The following is a 15078-nucleotide window of genomic DNA, read 5'->3' as shown; positions in this document are numbered from 1 at the left end:
CTCTCTCTCTCTCTCTCTCTCTCTCTCTTTCTCTCTCTCTCTCTCTCCTCCCCCTATCTGTAGACAAAAGTATCTCCACAATGTTATAAAATGTTAACAAAAAGTAACTGGGCAAGCAATAAAATAAAAAATTTAATCTTTATTAGTTTTGCACATTTTTAATCTTAATTAGCATCATTTAGGGTAATAGTAGCATTTTCCAGCATGCAGTTCACGAATACGATTTGTCTAAGTATTTTTAAGAAAAGAGGAGCCTATGGTCTGCTTCTGTAAGAAACACAAAATGTCCTGATGTAACTGACTATATAATTTTAATACTCTCTGTTTTTGAGGAAAAGAAATTATGAAGCCCACATTTATATTTTGAAGTAGAGAAGCATGACTCAAAGAAAACAACAACAAACAAACAAAAAACCAGACAGAAGTTAGGGAACAAAAGGAGAAAAGTGAAAAATTAGGACTACGGTCAATGATTAGCACAGACACTACCAGAAACACAAATAAAACATAATACCCTTTTCCAATTGCAAAGCATAATTTGGATGTGAAGTTGTGAACCTATTTTGCCCCTTAAATTAAGAAATAATCTAGAATTAGCAAATGTAATAAAAAAGCAGAGATCTACCAGTACCCAGTCTTGTCTTCATTTCTTTTTTTAGCAAATATCTCCCATGAAAAAGTAGTATGGACAGAAAATAAGAAAAGTGATTGTGATATCAACCTGAAGATAGTTTCCTCTTCATATTTATGTACACAATGCTGAAAAATAAAATAGGGTGATTTTGTACAGTATTTATATTTGCTTATAAAATTTTAAACACATTTTAATGGGTTAAGCAGTGTTGTCTTTTTCAAACATGTCTGTAGAGTCTGGCTATTCACCATATGTTATCCACTTAAAATTTAAAAATAACCCAAAAGTTGTTAAAGTGCTGCAAACTACTGCTTAATGACTTAAAGAAATGAGATCTGCTGAACAATTTCCTTGACTTAGCCACTGACCTACGGTTTCTCGTGAATGAGATTGTGAGCAGTGGGAGAAACTAAGTACTGCAACATGGTAATATAAACATGCATAGATAGCATCCACACTATCTATAATGGTACAGAATACAGTAGATTACCTGTGCAAAGCTTGCACTCTACATTTCTTGTGGTACATATTTGATGCAATAAATACTGTGCTTAGGTCATTATTTGTTTGCTCAAACGTGCACCACAGAGTAAAATGACTATTTACACAATAAATAGCATTTCATTAACACATACAGTGTCAACCTCACTGATAGCTGAAGATGGCTAAACAAAGTGCAGGATTAAGCGGAAATTTATAAAAGGTTTTTTTTTTTTTTGGTCAATTCACTCTTCTAGGGGTGGGGGTGGGGAGTACTTATTTATAATTTAGAGATTTTTAAAAAGACAATCAACAGAAACTTAACATTGATGACTCCAGACATCTGAATGAAGTTTGCACCTGCTAAGACTTAATCACCTACCCCAAACAATCACCTTAGACTAGGGGCTAGCCTTGACAAAACAAGATCAGCAAAGCCTGTTATCCTATGATCACCCCCAGTACCCCTCCCAGAAGCATGGATGATATAGAGAACTGTTGAAGATCTGCCATTGCTTTCCTTGTGACTTTTTCTCATGCATGATCTTTAAGTGCAACATGCCCTCATGCAAAACCTCATCTTTGTGCAGATGGGAGGCTTACATGGTTGCCATAACCCCCAGGTGGCATATCTGGAAGAGAGTTCCTTTAGTCTATTTTCCAACAGACACCCTATTTACAAAAATAGTCACATATAACAAACAACATATGGATTAAAAAAAAGATGAATCCACTAACAGTTTGTAAAAACGTGACAAATGTGGCAGTTGAAATGCAAACAGTGGATACAGTTACTACACTAAAGTGTTTCATGTTCACCCCCAAATTATAGCTCTGCACCCATTTAGACTGGTCCCTACTGTCTGTACAGCCACTTTGCCCTTTGTCTTCAGTAGTGTCAGCTGGTAGTGAGAACAGTAACTTCCTGTCAAGGTCGTTTTTCCCCTTTACCAAGAGTCACACAGTTTGCCCACAAGGTGGAAGGGGGGGTGTCACTGTCTTATTGTAGGCACTGACCTTAAGTAGATTTGTGTAAAAACAGTCAGTTTGGCATTGACATCCTAGAGGAGTCCTGTTGACAAAAATACATCACCTTCACAGGCTGTAAACAATTTGTTACCCAATTAATTTTTTGTTTGTTTTTGTTCACTTCCCTTTGGCTTTTTCATCTTTTCCTTCTTGTTCATGTTTTTCCACAATTGGCTTTGTCACCCGATCATACGAGGGTGGACAGGCTGCAGTGGACATGGTCAGGTCAGTTTTCTCTGTAATAGAGTTTTCATTTATTCTGTCAATGATCATGTCTTCTTTTACAAGATTAGCCCCACCTTTGAGTTTGTTCTTATTATATGTGAACGAAGCTTGTTTCACAGTTCTCTTCAAAAGGTGGCGCCTATAAGCCCGCTGAATGATAACAGCTGACACCTCCTCTTGTTTTCTTTTCAAAGTAGTAGTGATCGGCTGATAGGAGACTTTGGAAGGATTGGAAGCCATGAACCGCTCTTCCATCTGTATGCGGAGGGCATCCATCTCTCCACTCTCACCCAAAACCCGCTTTGTAAAAGCAAATAAGATGTCCAGGCAGTGGATCCGGTCTCCACTCACCATGGGCAGATCCATGGCGATGAGCTGAAGTTTGTTTGGTTGCGGCAAATTGAGAGGGGGTTCAAGAGCAGCTGCAAACTGAGATAATTTTTCAAATTCCATGAACTGAGTGGCGTCAGGGTCGAACTTCTCCCAGACTTCGTAGAACATCTCAAAGTCATCCTCGCTCAGGGGCTCTGCACTCTCTTCAGTGGCAACGCTGAAGTTCTCCAGGATGACGGCGATGTACATGTTCACCACAACCAGGAAGGAGATGATGATGTAGCTGACAAAGAAGAAAATCCCGACGGATGGGTTCCCACAGTCCCCCTTCACTGAACTTCCGGGGTGGTCTTTTTCAGGGTCACAGTCAGGAGGTCCACTATTGAGTATAGGAGCTAGGAGTCCATCCCAGCCCGCAGAGGTGGTGATTTGGAACAGGCAGATCATGCTGTTGCCAAAGGTCTCAAAATTGAACATGTCATCAATTCCAACTTCCCTCTTAACATAGGCAAAATTGGACATTCCAAAGATGGCGTAGATGAACATGACCAGGAAGAGCAGGAGGCCGATGTTAAACAGAGCAGGAAGTGACATCATCAGAGCAAAGAGCAGCGTGCGGATCCCCTTGGCACCTTTGATCAGACGGAGGATTCGGCCAATCCTGGCCAGGCGGATCACACGGAAGAGGGTAGGGGACACAAAATACTTCTCTATCAGCTCAGCAAGAAACATTCCTGTGGATAATAAGAATATCAACCAATGAACGAGTCATCCATTAACATATTTGAGTTTTTAAGGCCCCAAGGTAAAGTTCAGAGTAATGAGAGTCAACTCCATAATTTTTGATATGACTCATAAATAATACAATAATCCCCAACATGTGTGGATTGATTGCAGCATGGACTTCCACACCCAAGAATTTAAGGGTGCTCCAGCCCAGCCCCTTATATGATATTGACTTGGTATTTGCACAAAACCTACATGCATAATCTTGTAGGTTTTAAATCATCTTTAAAATATTTGTAATTTATAACATTGTACCTAAAGAGTTGCTACACTCCAGTCTGAATTTATTATTCCAATTTGTAGTTTTATCAGGGTGAATTTGAGAGACAGCGCATATCTTACCTACAATGGAGAGAATGACTACCACAAAATCAAAAATGTTCCATCCAATGGTGAAATAGTAATGACGGAGGGAGATGAGCTTGAGCACACACTCGCCCGTGAACAGCACAATGAACACCAGGTTGATGCGTGACAAAACACTAGTCACATATTCACTCTGGTCATCAGTTTCCACCATCATTGTAACCATGTTAAGACAGATGAGGATCATGATACTGATGTCAAAAACTTGTCTGGTTACAAAATCAAAGACCATCCCTTGAAATTTATTCTGCAGAGAAACAGAAAGACCTTCAGCACCAGGAGGGTTTTCTTGCATATTTTAGCATATATTCAACTACTTCCTGTATTAATTGACTTGCTATTGTCATACATGGTAGCCCATTACCCCTGACTTTTGTAATAGATGGCTTATAGTATATTGATATTTAAAATTCAGAATCTAGATTGTTATTAACCAACGTATATTATTTAGAATAGCAATCCATTATCTAAAGAGTTGCGCACTGTACACGCTATAGAGACATACAACACATTTCAACACATTAACATTATAGGAACATGAGAAACCTGTTTGATTTGGTGTTACTGAATTTTCTCACGATCAGTTACATCATGTGGTCATTAAAAAATATAGTAAGTATTAACATTCCAGTTACTTTATTCCTGGAGTACTATCAAAGGGAACTTGGGGTTTGTAGGACACATCTGTAACATACATTTAAATCTCACATATAGCAACATTAATGTTACCCCAGAAAATGACCCATGGTAACATATACAATCTCCACAGGGATAGTCAGAGTAAAAAGACATTCCTTTTTTGCTCTAACAAAGCAAATACATGGGCTTTGCCACCAATCTGTGATTCCTGTCCTCCCCAGATCAACTGCTGTCAGACTCAGAAGCCATTGTTTATTTCCTTGGGCCATTGAAAGGTCCTAAAGATATTCACTACCATAAATTTTGCTACATGTAGTTGATTCATTTCTGTTTCTAGAACTAAGTCTCAATGGAGGAAAAATTACAACCATTGTTCTTAAGGAAGCCATGTTTGGCTAACACGATGTGAATGTTTGCTACCATATTGCTCTGTGATGCACTCGTGGAAATATTTTAAGCTTAAAACTCATTATCATAAAAATCATCATTAAAGAAAGGGTAAGCTCTCTCCTGTTCAAAATTTGTGGAGCTTATTATAGAAAGACAAGAAAGGTTACTTATTCGGCTGGGTGTGGTGGCGCACGTCTTTAATCCCAGCACTCAGGAGGCAGAGGCATAGGCAGGTGGATCTCTGTTTCAGGCCAGCCTGGTCTATTAGTGAGTTCTAGGTCAGTTGGGGGCTACAGGAAGACTCTGTCTCAAAAAAACCAAAAAAAAAAAGGTTATTTATCATCATAAATTATTGTTATTCACTGTAATGTCTGCAGACATTAATAATGTCTAACTTTACAGACATATATAAGGATATTAGTTACTGAAATCCTCTCCTCCTCTGAAACGCTCCACACTGCTGTTAGTTTAACAACAATAACAAATTGCATGACGGTATGTCACTCAACACTTTGCCTTTTAACCTCATAGAAAGCTGTATGTAATACTGCCCCACCTGAAGGTTAAGCATTGCCTGGTATTACACAGTAGCTGCTCTGAGGAAAATCAACTGTTGTGCATGTTGCCTGTGTCCTTTGACCATGTAGTTTGGATTCTAGTTATATGGTTTTAAGTCACTTAAAAATAAAGCTGCATTCTGTTTATTCTTTTTTTAAATTACAATTATTATAAAAATATGAATTAATGATATTCAAAAAGTAAAAGAAACTTTTGCTGCTGGAAATGTTACTGATTCCTCCTCTGAAAGAAAACTCATGCAAGGTTATTGTTTTGTATACTTTTCCCATATCATTTGATATTTCTTACTCCTGGTCGTGGTATAGGCTTTTGTGGCTTTTTTGATCCTAACTTTTTCATTGCATTATAATATTTCTTCTGTTCTTCTGTCATAAAGATGTCTTGACCTCCAAAGTATAGAAAAGAAAAATAAAAACTAGTTAAAATTGTGTCCATTTCTGCATAATTTTTCAATGTTACAATAAGTAAGAGATAGTTTTCAAAAGAAAATGGAATTTTAAAGCAAGTAATATAATTTTTCCCTAAGATTTGAATTCAAGAAATTAAAAGTGCCTTCTAGTGACTATAATCTTATTTAAAATCATTCAAAATTTACATTATTATTATATTAAGAAAAAAAGCCCAGAAAATCTTAAGACTTACTCAAGACAACATACATGACTGACAAAATTTGGCTCACTGGGACTCTATTTACTTCCTTACACTAGACCTATTACATTTCTGAGTGCAATACAATGATTTTCCTATTCAAATGTAGCATATAGCTATTTTTAAGATATCTAGATCTGTGACTATCTAGATTTATATTTACGTATGGATATAGATAACTGTGTGCGTGTGTGTGTGGACAATTTGGAGTAGTTATACAAGGTCTCGTTAACTTGTCAAGAATTCTAGGGAAGGGACTGGAAAGAAATGAAGGAGCTGACAGAAGTGTCAGAAGATTCAAACATTGTAAGTGGGACATGACAGTAGGCACAGAGGACTGAACGCTGACTGATAAGTGAAACACAGCAGAGGACGCTGTTAGGAACACTATTAGTATTAAGGACAATAATGCTTTGTAGTGTAAAAAAATGCTCATCACTGATAAGGAAACATACTGAGCGGGTAATATGAAGCCACAGGACATAAAGAAAGAAACACATGACTAAGAAACACAAAATACATTCAAATCTACTAACAAAAGCATACCAATAAAAGTTGTTTTCATCTACAAAATGTCGAATGTTAATAAACAAAGAGGGTGCTGGATGCCAAGGAAGGAGCAGAGCAGTGAGAGGGAGCAGGGCAGGGAGGGGGCAGAGCAAGGGCACACTCACAAGGTCATTCAGTGCAGCTGCTGTATTACTCCAGGGAGGCAAAGTACTTCACTTTGGAAATTTGTCATGGGAAAAGACGTAAATACTCAAATATTTTACAGATTTTTTTTGACAGAATACTATTTAAAGCATTAAAGATTAGGAGAAGCCTAGAAATGCAGGCACAACACTCATACACATAAAATTAAAAAAATAAACTTTAAAGGGATATATACAGTGTCCATTATATTCAATAAATATGTCAATCCACACGCAGAAAAACAAACAAAAAGTATTTCAATAGCCAGAGTGTTCACAGAGACAGCTTGAGCAGGGATATAGGAAATGTGGACCATGGTTACTTCCGAGTGATGTTTGTTTACATGCTTTCAATAATGTACATATGTGACTGAAATAATAGAACATGCCTTATAAATAATAGTAATAAAGAAACACAAAGTTGCTCATCTGGGTACAAATGCTTGACCGGTCAGTACTTAACAGGTAGGGTGGAATACATGAGGTCTGGTGTGTGTGTGGGGGGCATGAATGGGAGGTGGGGGGGGTCTAAATTTGATTAAGAACTGTTGTATGAAATGTACAAAAGCTCAATGAAATATTGAAAAAATTAAACTTGGAAGCGATAGCTTGAAACCAAATATCCAGAAAAAGAAGCCAATTATAAAAGGAGCACTGATGGAAAATAGTCTGAAAAGAAATGCTAGGAGAAGGTTAACCACTGCACCTAATTTCTTGCAAAGATTCTGAGTATTTACATTTTTAATGAACATTTATTGTTGAATGTATTCATGGAATTTAGTGTGATGTTTTAGAACAAACATATGTGTGGTGTGCTCTGATTAAATCCAACCTCTTTTTATCTACCTTTCTACCTGCCTTTCCAATTTCTAGTAGTCTTTTAGCTGCAAATACATGGTAAGAGGAGTGGGGAGTTGTTAAGAATAAAGCATATGGGAAAAGTCATATGCCATTTGAATTCTGTATTCAAGTACTCATTCTATGGAGAAAATGCAATAATATTAATCTTTCTATTTTAGTGCCTTAGAAAATACTTAAAAATACTTATCTTTTTCTTCTGTTGGTTGAAATTATCTATGATGACACCAATAAACAGGTTCAAGGTAAAGAAGGACCCGAAGATGATAAAGATGACAAAGTAGAGGTACATGTACAGGCTTTCCTCATACTTAGGCTGGAGTTCCACCTGCCAAAGGAGAACATCTTGTAAAAGAGTGAAACGGGTTGAACCTGGGAATATATTTGTTCTTCTTTGTAAGGGTAGGAAATCATATTCTTGGTAATAAAACAAAATTGAAATTAGATATTAAAATTTTTGTGTAAAAATGTGTTGTGACATCCTAAAACCTATTTTATACTGTAAACATAACGAATATTTTGTTATTTGGACAGTATGCATTAAATCTGGCAAATTTGAAAGTTAATTGAATTTCAGTAATTTAAAAATGATTAGTGAACTGGGTGTGGAGGGCCATGTCTATGCAATACCAGCACTTGGGAGTCTGAGAGTGGAGACTTGTTATGAATTTGAGACTAGCCTGGGCTACCATGTGAGACCTTGTCTCCAAAGAACCAAAGAAAATTGTTAGTGAAAAATTTTACTCTTATAAGTATATATAGAATACTTTTAGAAACTGATTCATCCATGTCTGAATCTACATAGCAAATGAAAGAACCGAATACTTCATTTAGATGTTTGGTGTTTTCCCCTACCATTAACGGTTATTAAAAATTTCAGACTGAATAGACATACTGAACAGTTCATTCTATAAATTCTCCTTTGGTAACTTAGTCTCAAAACTGTGCTTACAAAAATAGACACAGATATATCATTTATTATGTATCAATGTGCTAAAAGTTTTGCTATGCATATGTTCTAAATACATTCATCTATTTCTAAAGACAACAATTAAAATAAACTGAACACAGAAAATGACATATATGTTGACAAAGTGAAATAGCACAATTTCAAAAGGGATTAAGAAGCACGCAGGAGGATCAGGAGGAGTTCAAAGTCATCCTTGGCTACATAGTGAGTTAGATGTCTGGGCTACCAATAAAACACAAAACAGAAAAAAAAGAGAGAAGAACAAGGACAAAGAGAAGGAAAGAAGAAAATACAAAATTTTACAAAGTTTTGAGGATCAATGTGAGAAAAAGCCCAAGATTTCAGTGTACATCTGCAAACCAGAAAAAGTTTGGAATCAAATAAAGACAGTCTTTAATTTGGCATTATGTCCTTGAGGGGACTCACTGGCAGAAGTGGCAGCACGCTTACAGTAAATTTATGGCTGCTATTCATATAAAAATAGATTTGAAAGTGACTGTGATACATGTTGGAGATTTCTAGGACAGCATTTATTGATGGCAATCATAAATATTCCCAGTTTTTTTTTGTACACCAACTGGGCTACTGATTTTATAATTTATGGATGAATAGAAACAAAATAGAAAGATTTATAAGAAGAATAACTGCCAGTTATTAAATATATGAGCTTTTATTTCTTTGGTTTGACTTTCAGTATAATATCATTTTCATTGAACTCAATGAGATCTTTCTGATCTATATTTCTGTACTTGAATACAAACTTGACTCATTTTTTCTGAGTAATTTTAGCTACAATAGAGTCATTTCACTTGGCTGGTTATACTTTGGTGAGCTAGCTTAAGCACATAATTGATATTACCAAAATATGTAGGCTATAAGGCATACTTACATTTCTGGAATCAACTGCTGCATACATTATGTCCATCCATCCCTTAAATGTGGCCTATTGAAAAGGACATGCATGTCTTACTTTGGATTGAAATTCAGAGCTAATATTCTTAATGTACATTTTTAAGGAAGTATTTTAAAGACATTTCAAAACCAATTTTCCATGGATTTTAAACCAAGACTGAAGTAAACAAATGTTCATTGGATAGGTCCCCCTTGACCTTAATAAATAATGCTCATGTACATCTCAAATTTAACATGTCTTCTGCTTTAGTAGAAGGCTCGGAAATGTAAATAGACTTAGCAACAGTTACAGCAGCCAAAGATTTATAAATTAGATCTGACGATCATCTTCTCAATCTCTCTTCCAAGTAATCAAATCAACAGCTTAAGATTTTTCCTTATTTGTAAACAATCTAAATATCATTCATATAGGCACATACAAAATTACAGCTATCCTTTTAAGAATTTTTTCAGAAATATCACTATATTTCACTTTCTATAATCCTTGAAGATAATGAGTTAATATAAATAATAAAAGTGGGAAATAATAAGATCAATACTTGTCACTCCATTGTTGAAGAGGGATTCCTAGTCTACTGTCTAACAGTAATTTGTTACTTGCCCAGAGGCCCTGAATTATTCCTTAGCCAACGAGGAAGACTGGCATAAATTTTGTTACTTATCTTTGCTTTAAAATCACTAGCTCTTGTGGAATGGTGGATGGAGAAGGTCAAGTGATAGTGTGTGTGACAGGAAAGTAATGTTTCTTAGCTAGAAAACAGAAGTGTTTTTCACATCAAAGAGAGAAACGTTGAATGTGTCTGTGGCTTAGGTCAATGATAGAATGAGTCTATCACACACTTCATCTAGGACCAAAAAATGATTTGAGGAACAATTTTGATGGAATTACTAGTCAACAGAGGCAATTCTGTATAAAGTCTAGGATGAAATAGTACTTTAACATTTGCTTTTTCATAGCAGAATGTGTTCTAGAGTTGCACGTAGAACTTTCCCTCTATATTGTCAGAATTACTTAGCATTTGAAACTTCAACTTTCTTTGCTTTTATGAAGAGTGATATACTTCCAAGATGTGTTACAAATGCAGTTATTAGTACAGGATTAGGAAAAATGCCAAAGGAAACATCATGAGTCTATTATAGTATTTAAAGAACTCATTCTTTATATATATTAAGAATTATCATTTCAATCTATGAGCATTCAGCACAGTCTAGAAGGCTATGGAGGAAAAGAATTTCCAAGAAAATGGTGAGAAGAATATATAAGGGTCCTCGTAGGACACCCAAGAAAACTGCAAGGGAATTTTGACGAGTATTGGTTTGTTTGCTTGGTTAGTATTTGATTGAGTAATTGAAACACTCTCCTAGTAAACAAAGTAAATTTATATTATAAATACCCTAAAGAAGCACATGGGAAGAAATTAGAATTGTAGTTTTGTTCTCTCTTTCTCTCTCTCATGTTTATTAATAATCTGACTCTATATTCACTGCTTTGCTGAATCTAGAAGTGTCACTGAATGAATATGTCTAAGGGATCATCATCTTTTGTGATTTTTAAAAATGAATACTGAACTATTCTTAGAGAACTAATAGGATATTTAGGATGAAACAGACTTCAGTCATAATAATGGAAATTAATTTCATGTGAGTGTTGAGTTCTACTTCTCAGTCCAGGAACTCTGAGTGTTAGTTTCACTTTACTATGGGAATGTCCTCTTCAAGACCAACTATCATTCCCTAATTTCCAATTCAGAGTGATGTAACTAAGCAGCAGTGAATTCCTACACATCACTCACCATCCAGGCATGTGTGCTAATCATGTGTGTATATTGGGGAAGGGGGAATCTGTTTGCAAAACAGCTTTTCAATTGCAATTTTTTTTTGTCTTTTTGACACAGGGCCTCCCTGTAGCCCCAGCTGTCCTGGAACTCACAATGTAGACCAGGCCAGCTTTGAACTCACAAAGATCCACCTGCCTCTGCCTCCCAAGTGCTGGGATTAAAGGTGTGCACCACCACGCCTGGCTTCAACTGCAATTTTAAAAAGTGGCAGCAACCTCATTGAGTTAGTGGCCAACTAAGTCTTCTTATAGGAAGTGACAGGAAATTGGGAAATTGAGGGAGGAAAAAGAAAAAAAAATAAAGAGAGGAAGTTCTTTGGAAAGAACTGGAATACCTGGCCCCCACTGACCATGCCTTCTCATGTGAGGAAGTTTCCACCCATCTGGGTTCACAAACTTGTAGTAACAAATCTAACCAGAAAAATATTGTAAACTTTCTTCTTAACTAAATAACATATGTACTAATTATTTGGCTATTATCTGAGCAATAAAAGTTTCAGAGAAAATAGTGTTCACTTACAACTTGAAGCAAAGAGAGATACCCAAATCCTACATTATCAAAGTTTACTTTCACATTTTTCCATCGGGCAGTCTCATTTCTCTCTATTAGTTTTAGGCAATCAGAATGATTATTCACTTCGCTGATCTCAAACATGTCACCAGTTGTGGTATTAACACAGTGGTAGAATTTGCCAGCAAACAAATTTACGCCCATGATGCTGAAAATTAGCCAGAATATAAGACAAACCAGAAGCACATTCATGATGGATGGAATTGCTCCTAAAAGGGCATTCACAACCACCTAATACACAAATGGAGAAAAAGAAAAGTCAGAATTCTTATTGGTTAAAAAAGGAGAGACATTGCCCTAGTATCCTACAATCTTTACTTTTTCCTACCAGACAACTTATCCTAGATATTTAAAGGCAAAACAAAAAAAAAAGAATCTTAAAATAAAATCCATTCTTTCTTAAACATTACACTTAGGAAAACAAATATAGGCAATATGCAAAGAAATGAAAACAAGAAATTTAATAAAAGGTAAGAGTTAAAGGAACAAGCAAAATCAGGGGAATTTATTGCTGAATGAAGTCAGAATGTGTTGTTCATTAGAAAAAAGAGAAGTAGGATTTCCTAGGCGGAAGATTAACTCATTTAAAAAAAGCAATATATCAAAGAACACAAACATTTGGGCAGGAGTTGATTTGACCAATATACTTTAAAAATAAATTAAAATTCAGATGTATAAATATAAAACTATTATTAAGTACCTAATATATTTTGGGCTTAATTTTTTCATGCATTGCTATGACTACTAATAATTTTTGCATAAGAAGCAAGACAGTTTAGCAATATGTATTTCATTAGATCATCACATCGTTTATTTCAAGCTCCAGTCATGTCAGTTGTTTCATTTACTGAGTTTAATCAAGTAAACTTATTTTAAATGAAACATAATAGAGATTGGTTTCTTGGGAAAATAAGGAAAGGAGGAATGCCAACATCTCAAATCTGATGTGATTAGGTCAAGTCCTGTGCTAAATTATTATCTACTTTTTTTTCTGGATGGAAAAAGTTTTTACCCCCTCTTATCCTTATTTCTGGACCATAAATTATGTGAGCTTTTACATTTGACAACACTGTGGTCCTGGCTCCTCCTCCATAGTTCTTGCTGGAGCTGCCCATGAGCTGCTAAGAAAAGATAAAGACAGATCCTAAAATGCTGGAAGCAGAAGGTAATGTGCGATGAGCACGAATAACTGAGATTAATTCCACCTATGTGCGTACATCTATTGCTCTTGCCAATTTGATTCAGAGTAAACAACAGATGTCTTTTGATTCCAGTTTAATTTTAGAACAAACTTTTTGATTTCATGTTTGACAGAGGTACAAGAACCAATTCCTTGTACTTTTGAGCCCAGTTTGAAGTCTGAAAAGAACTATAGCTTTCAGGGGCTATGAAACTGTGTTAAGTAAGACAAAGGAAACAATGAAATCAGTAATGGTAAAGAATGAAAATGAAAAAAGTCAATTCAGATTGAGTTATCTAGACACAACCAGAAGATGGCCTATCTGGCCCCTGAAACTGATGAATGGCAGCTACCTTATCTCACTTTACTGTCTGTCTCGGAACCTAAACTATACCAGCATTCCTTTGTATAGTATGTTAAATATATATACTACAATTAGATTTTTCTAGAGTTGATATTTGAAAACAAATGAAATCAAATTGTTATTTCTTTATTCTGAATACTTTGTTTATTGTACATATCTGTACATTTTGCTGTGGATACCCAGAGTACATATTACAGTGTGTGTTTTGGCCTTTAATACTCATAACTCCCAGTGTCTATGCACTTATCTGTAGGACTCACGCTTCTTTCTTCAAAACCTTTCCACCTCTACCACTTGTCCTCCCTCCTGGTTTCCATCCTGGTTCTACCCTCAGTTTCTTTAAATCTATGCTATTGTCAGATTTCCCTCTCTCCTTTCAGTGTGGATAGGATGAATTGATCCACCCCAAGTTCCATCAAAATTTTTTGATGGTTCCCTGGTAATTAGAAAACATTTTCTCCATTCGACATTCCTATTGCTCCACGGTCTACGTGTCTACTTTCTTTAAAAATCTTAAAATTACATTTTAAAATTATTATGTGTTTGTGTGTACATGTGCCTGCTGTGGCTCACATGTGAAAGCAAGAGGACAGCTTGCAGGATGCTCTCTCCTTCAGCCAGTGGGTTCTGGGGATTGAACTCAGATCATGAGGCTTGACTGCTGAGACACTTTGCCAGTCCATATCCTTCATACTTTCAACTTCCCTCACGGCTATACTTCACACCAGTTGGTCACTATATGCAATTGTCTTTGCCACAGAATTGAAGTGTTGTTTTCTTTACAATTCTTTGTTCAACATTTCCCCCCTTTGAACTGAACTCCCTTCTCAAAAATGCTTCTTTCATTGAGTCAAATTCTGCCTACCAGTTCAGCTTCCTTATAAGAGAAACGAGTTTCTCTTGTGGATTCAGGAGCCAGAATTCTAGTCCTAGGAAGAACTATAAAGACAATTTAACTGCACTTTCATTTGGAAGATGAAACAAATGAAGTTAAAACAATTCAGAAAGTAGACCAGAATTGGCATCTCATGTTCCTTCAAGTTTACCCATGAATTCTTTTATGAGTTCCAAACACTTATGTTTCTCCTGTTGCTCTATATGAGAGTTATATTCCTATATTATTTGTACTGTAAGTTTTTTAAATGTGTGTGATGTGTTCTGTATGTTCATGTGTGTGTGTGTGTGTGTGTGTGTGTGTCTGTGCAGGTGTGCATGCATGTGTGTGAGCACATGTGTGGAGGCACGAAGCTGTGATGGGGTGTGGCTTCTTCCTTGACTGCTCTCTACCCCATTCATTGAATCAGGGTTTCAGTTGAGCTCAGAGCTCACTGACAGGGCTATTATGACTAGGCAGCTTGCTCTAGGGATCTCCTATCTCCACTCATGGATCTGGAATTGCAGGTGGCTCACTATGTCCACCTAGCACTTAATGTAGCTTATGGGGATCTAAATTCCAGTCTTTATGTTTTCTAGGCAAAGGAATTAACCACTGAGCCACCTCCCCAGCCAGATTATACGATTTTTTAAATGTAAGATACAAAGATATATATTTGTGACTTGTTAAGGGTTTGAGTGTTTGGGATGT

At 36.1% G+C, this 15078-nt stretch overlaps 1 protein-coding gene across 2 annotated transcripts in view; it reads right to left on the bottom strand.

The window, feature by feature from the left end:
• Positions 1–141: 141 nt before the first annotated feature.
• LOC103732330 (sodium channel protein type 1 subunit alpha) overlaps positions 142–15078 on the bottom strand; it is a 202892-nt gene continuing 187955 nt past the window's right edge. The window contains exons 22-27 of one of the 2 annotated variants that reach the window (XM_008830884.2): positions 11899–12180; positions 9519–9572; positions 7850–7987; positions 5750–5854; positions 3830–4100; positions 142–3435 (exon numbers count right to left, since the gene is read on the bottom strand). In XM_008830884.2, coding sequence (XP_008829106.1) covers positions 2261–3435; positions 3830–4100; positions 5750–5854; positions 7850–7987; positions 9519–9572; positions 11899–12180 — 2025 coding nt within the window. In that variant the 3' untranslated portion in view covers positions 142–2260. The remainder of the gene's footprint in view (positions 3436–3829; positions 4101–5749; positions 5855–7849; positions 7988–9518; positions 9573–11898; positions 12181–15078) is intronic. The other variant, XM_008830891.1, reaches the window with a different exon arrangement.

Source organism: Nannospalax galili, unplaced genomic scaffold (assembly GCF_000622305.1).
Source record: "Nannospalax galili isolate Female #2095 unplaced genomic scaffold, S.galili_v1.0 scaffold514, whole genome shotgun sequence".
NCBI classification, from domain to species: domain Eukaryota; kingdom Metazoa; phylum Chordata; class Mammalia; order Rodentia; family Spalacidae; genus Nannospalax; species Nannospalax galili.
The sequence above is the reverse complement of the archived record's forward strand: the minus strand, read 5'-3'. Positions and strand labels throughout refer to the sequence as shown.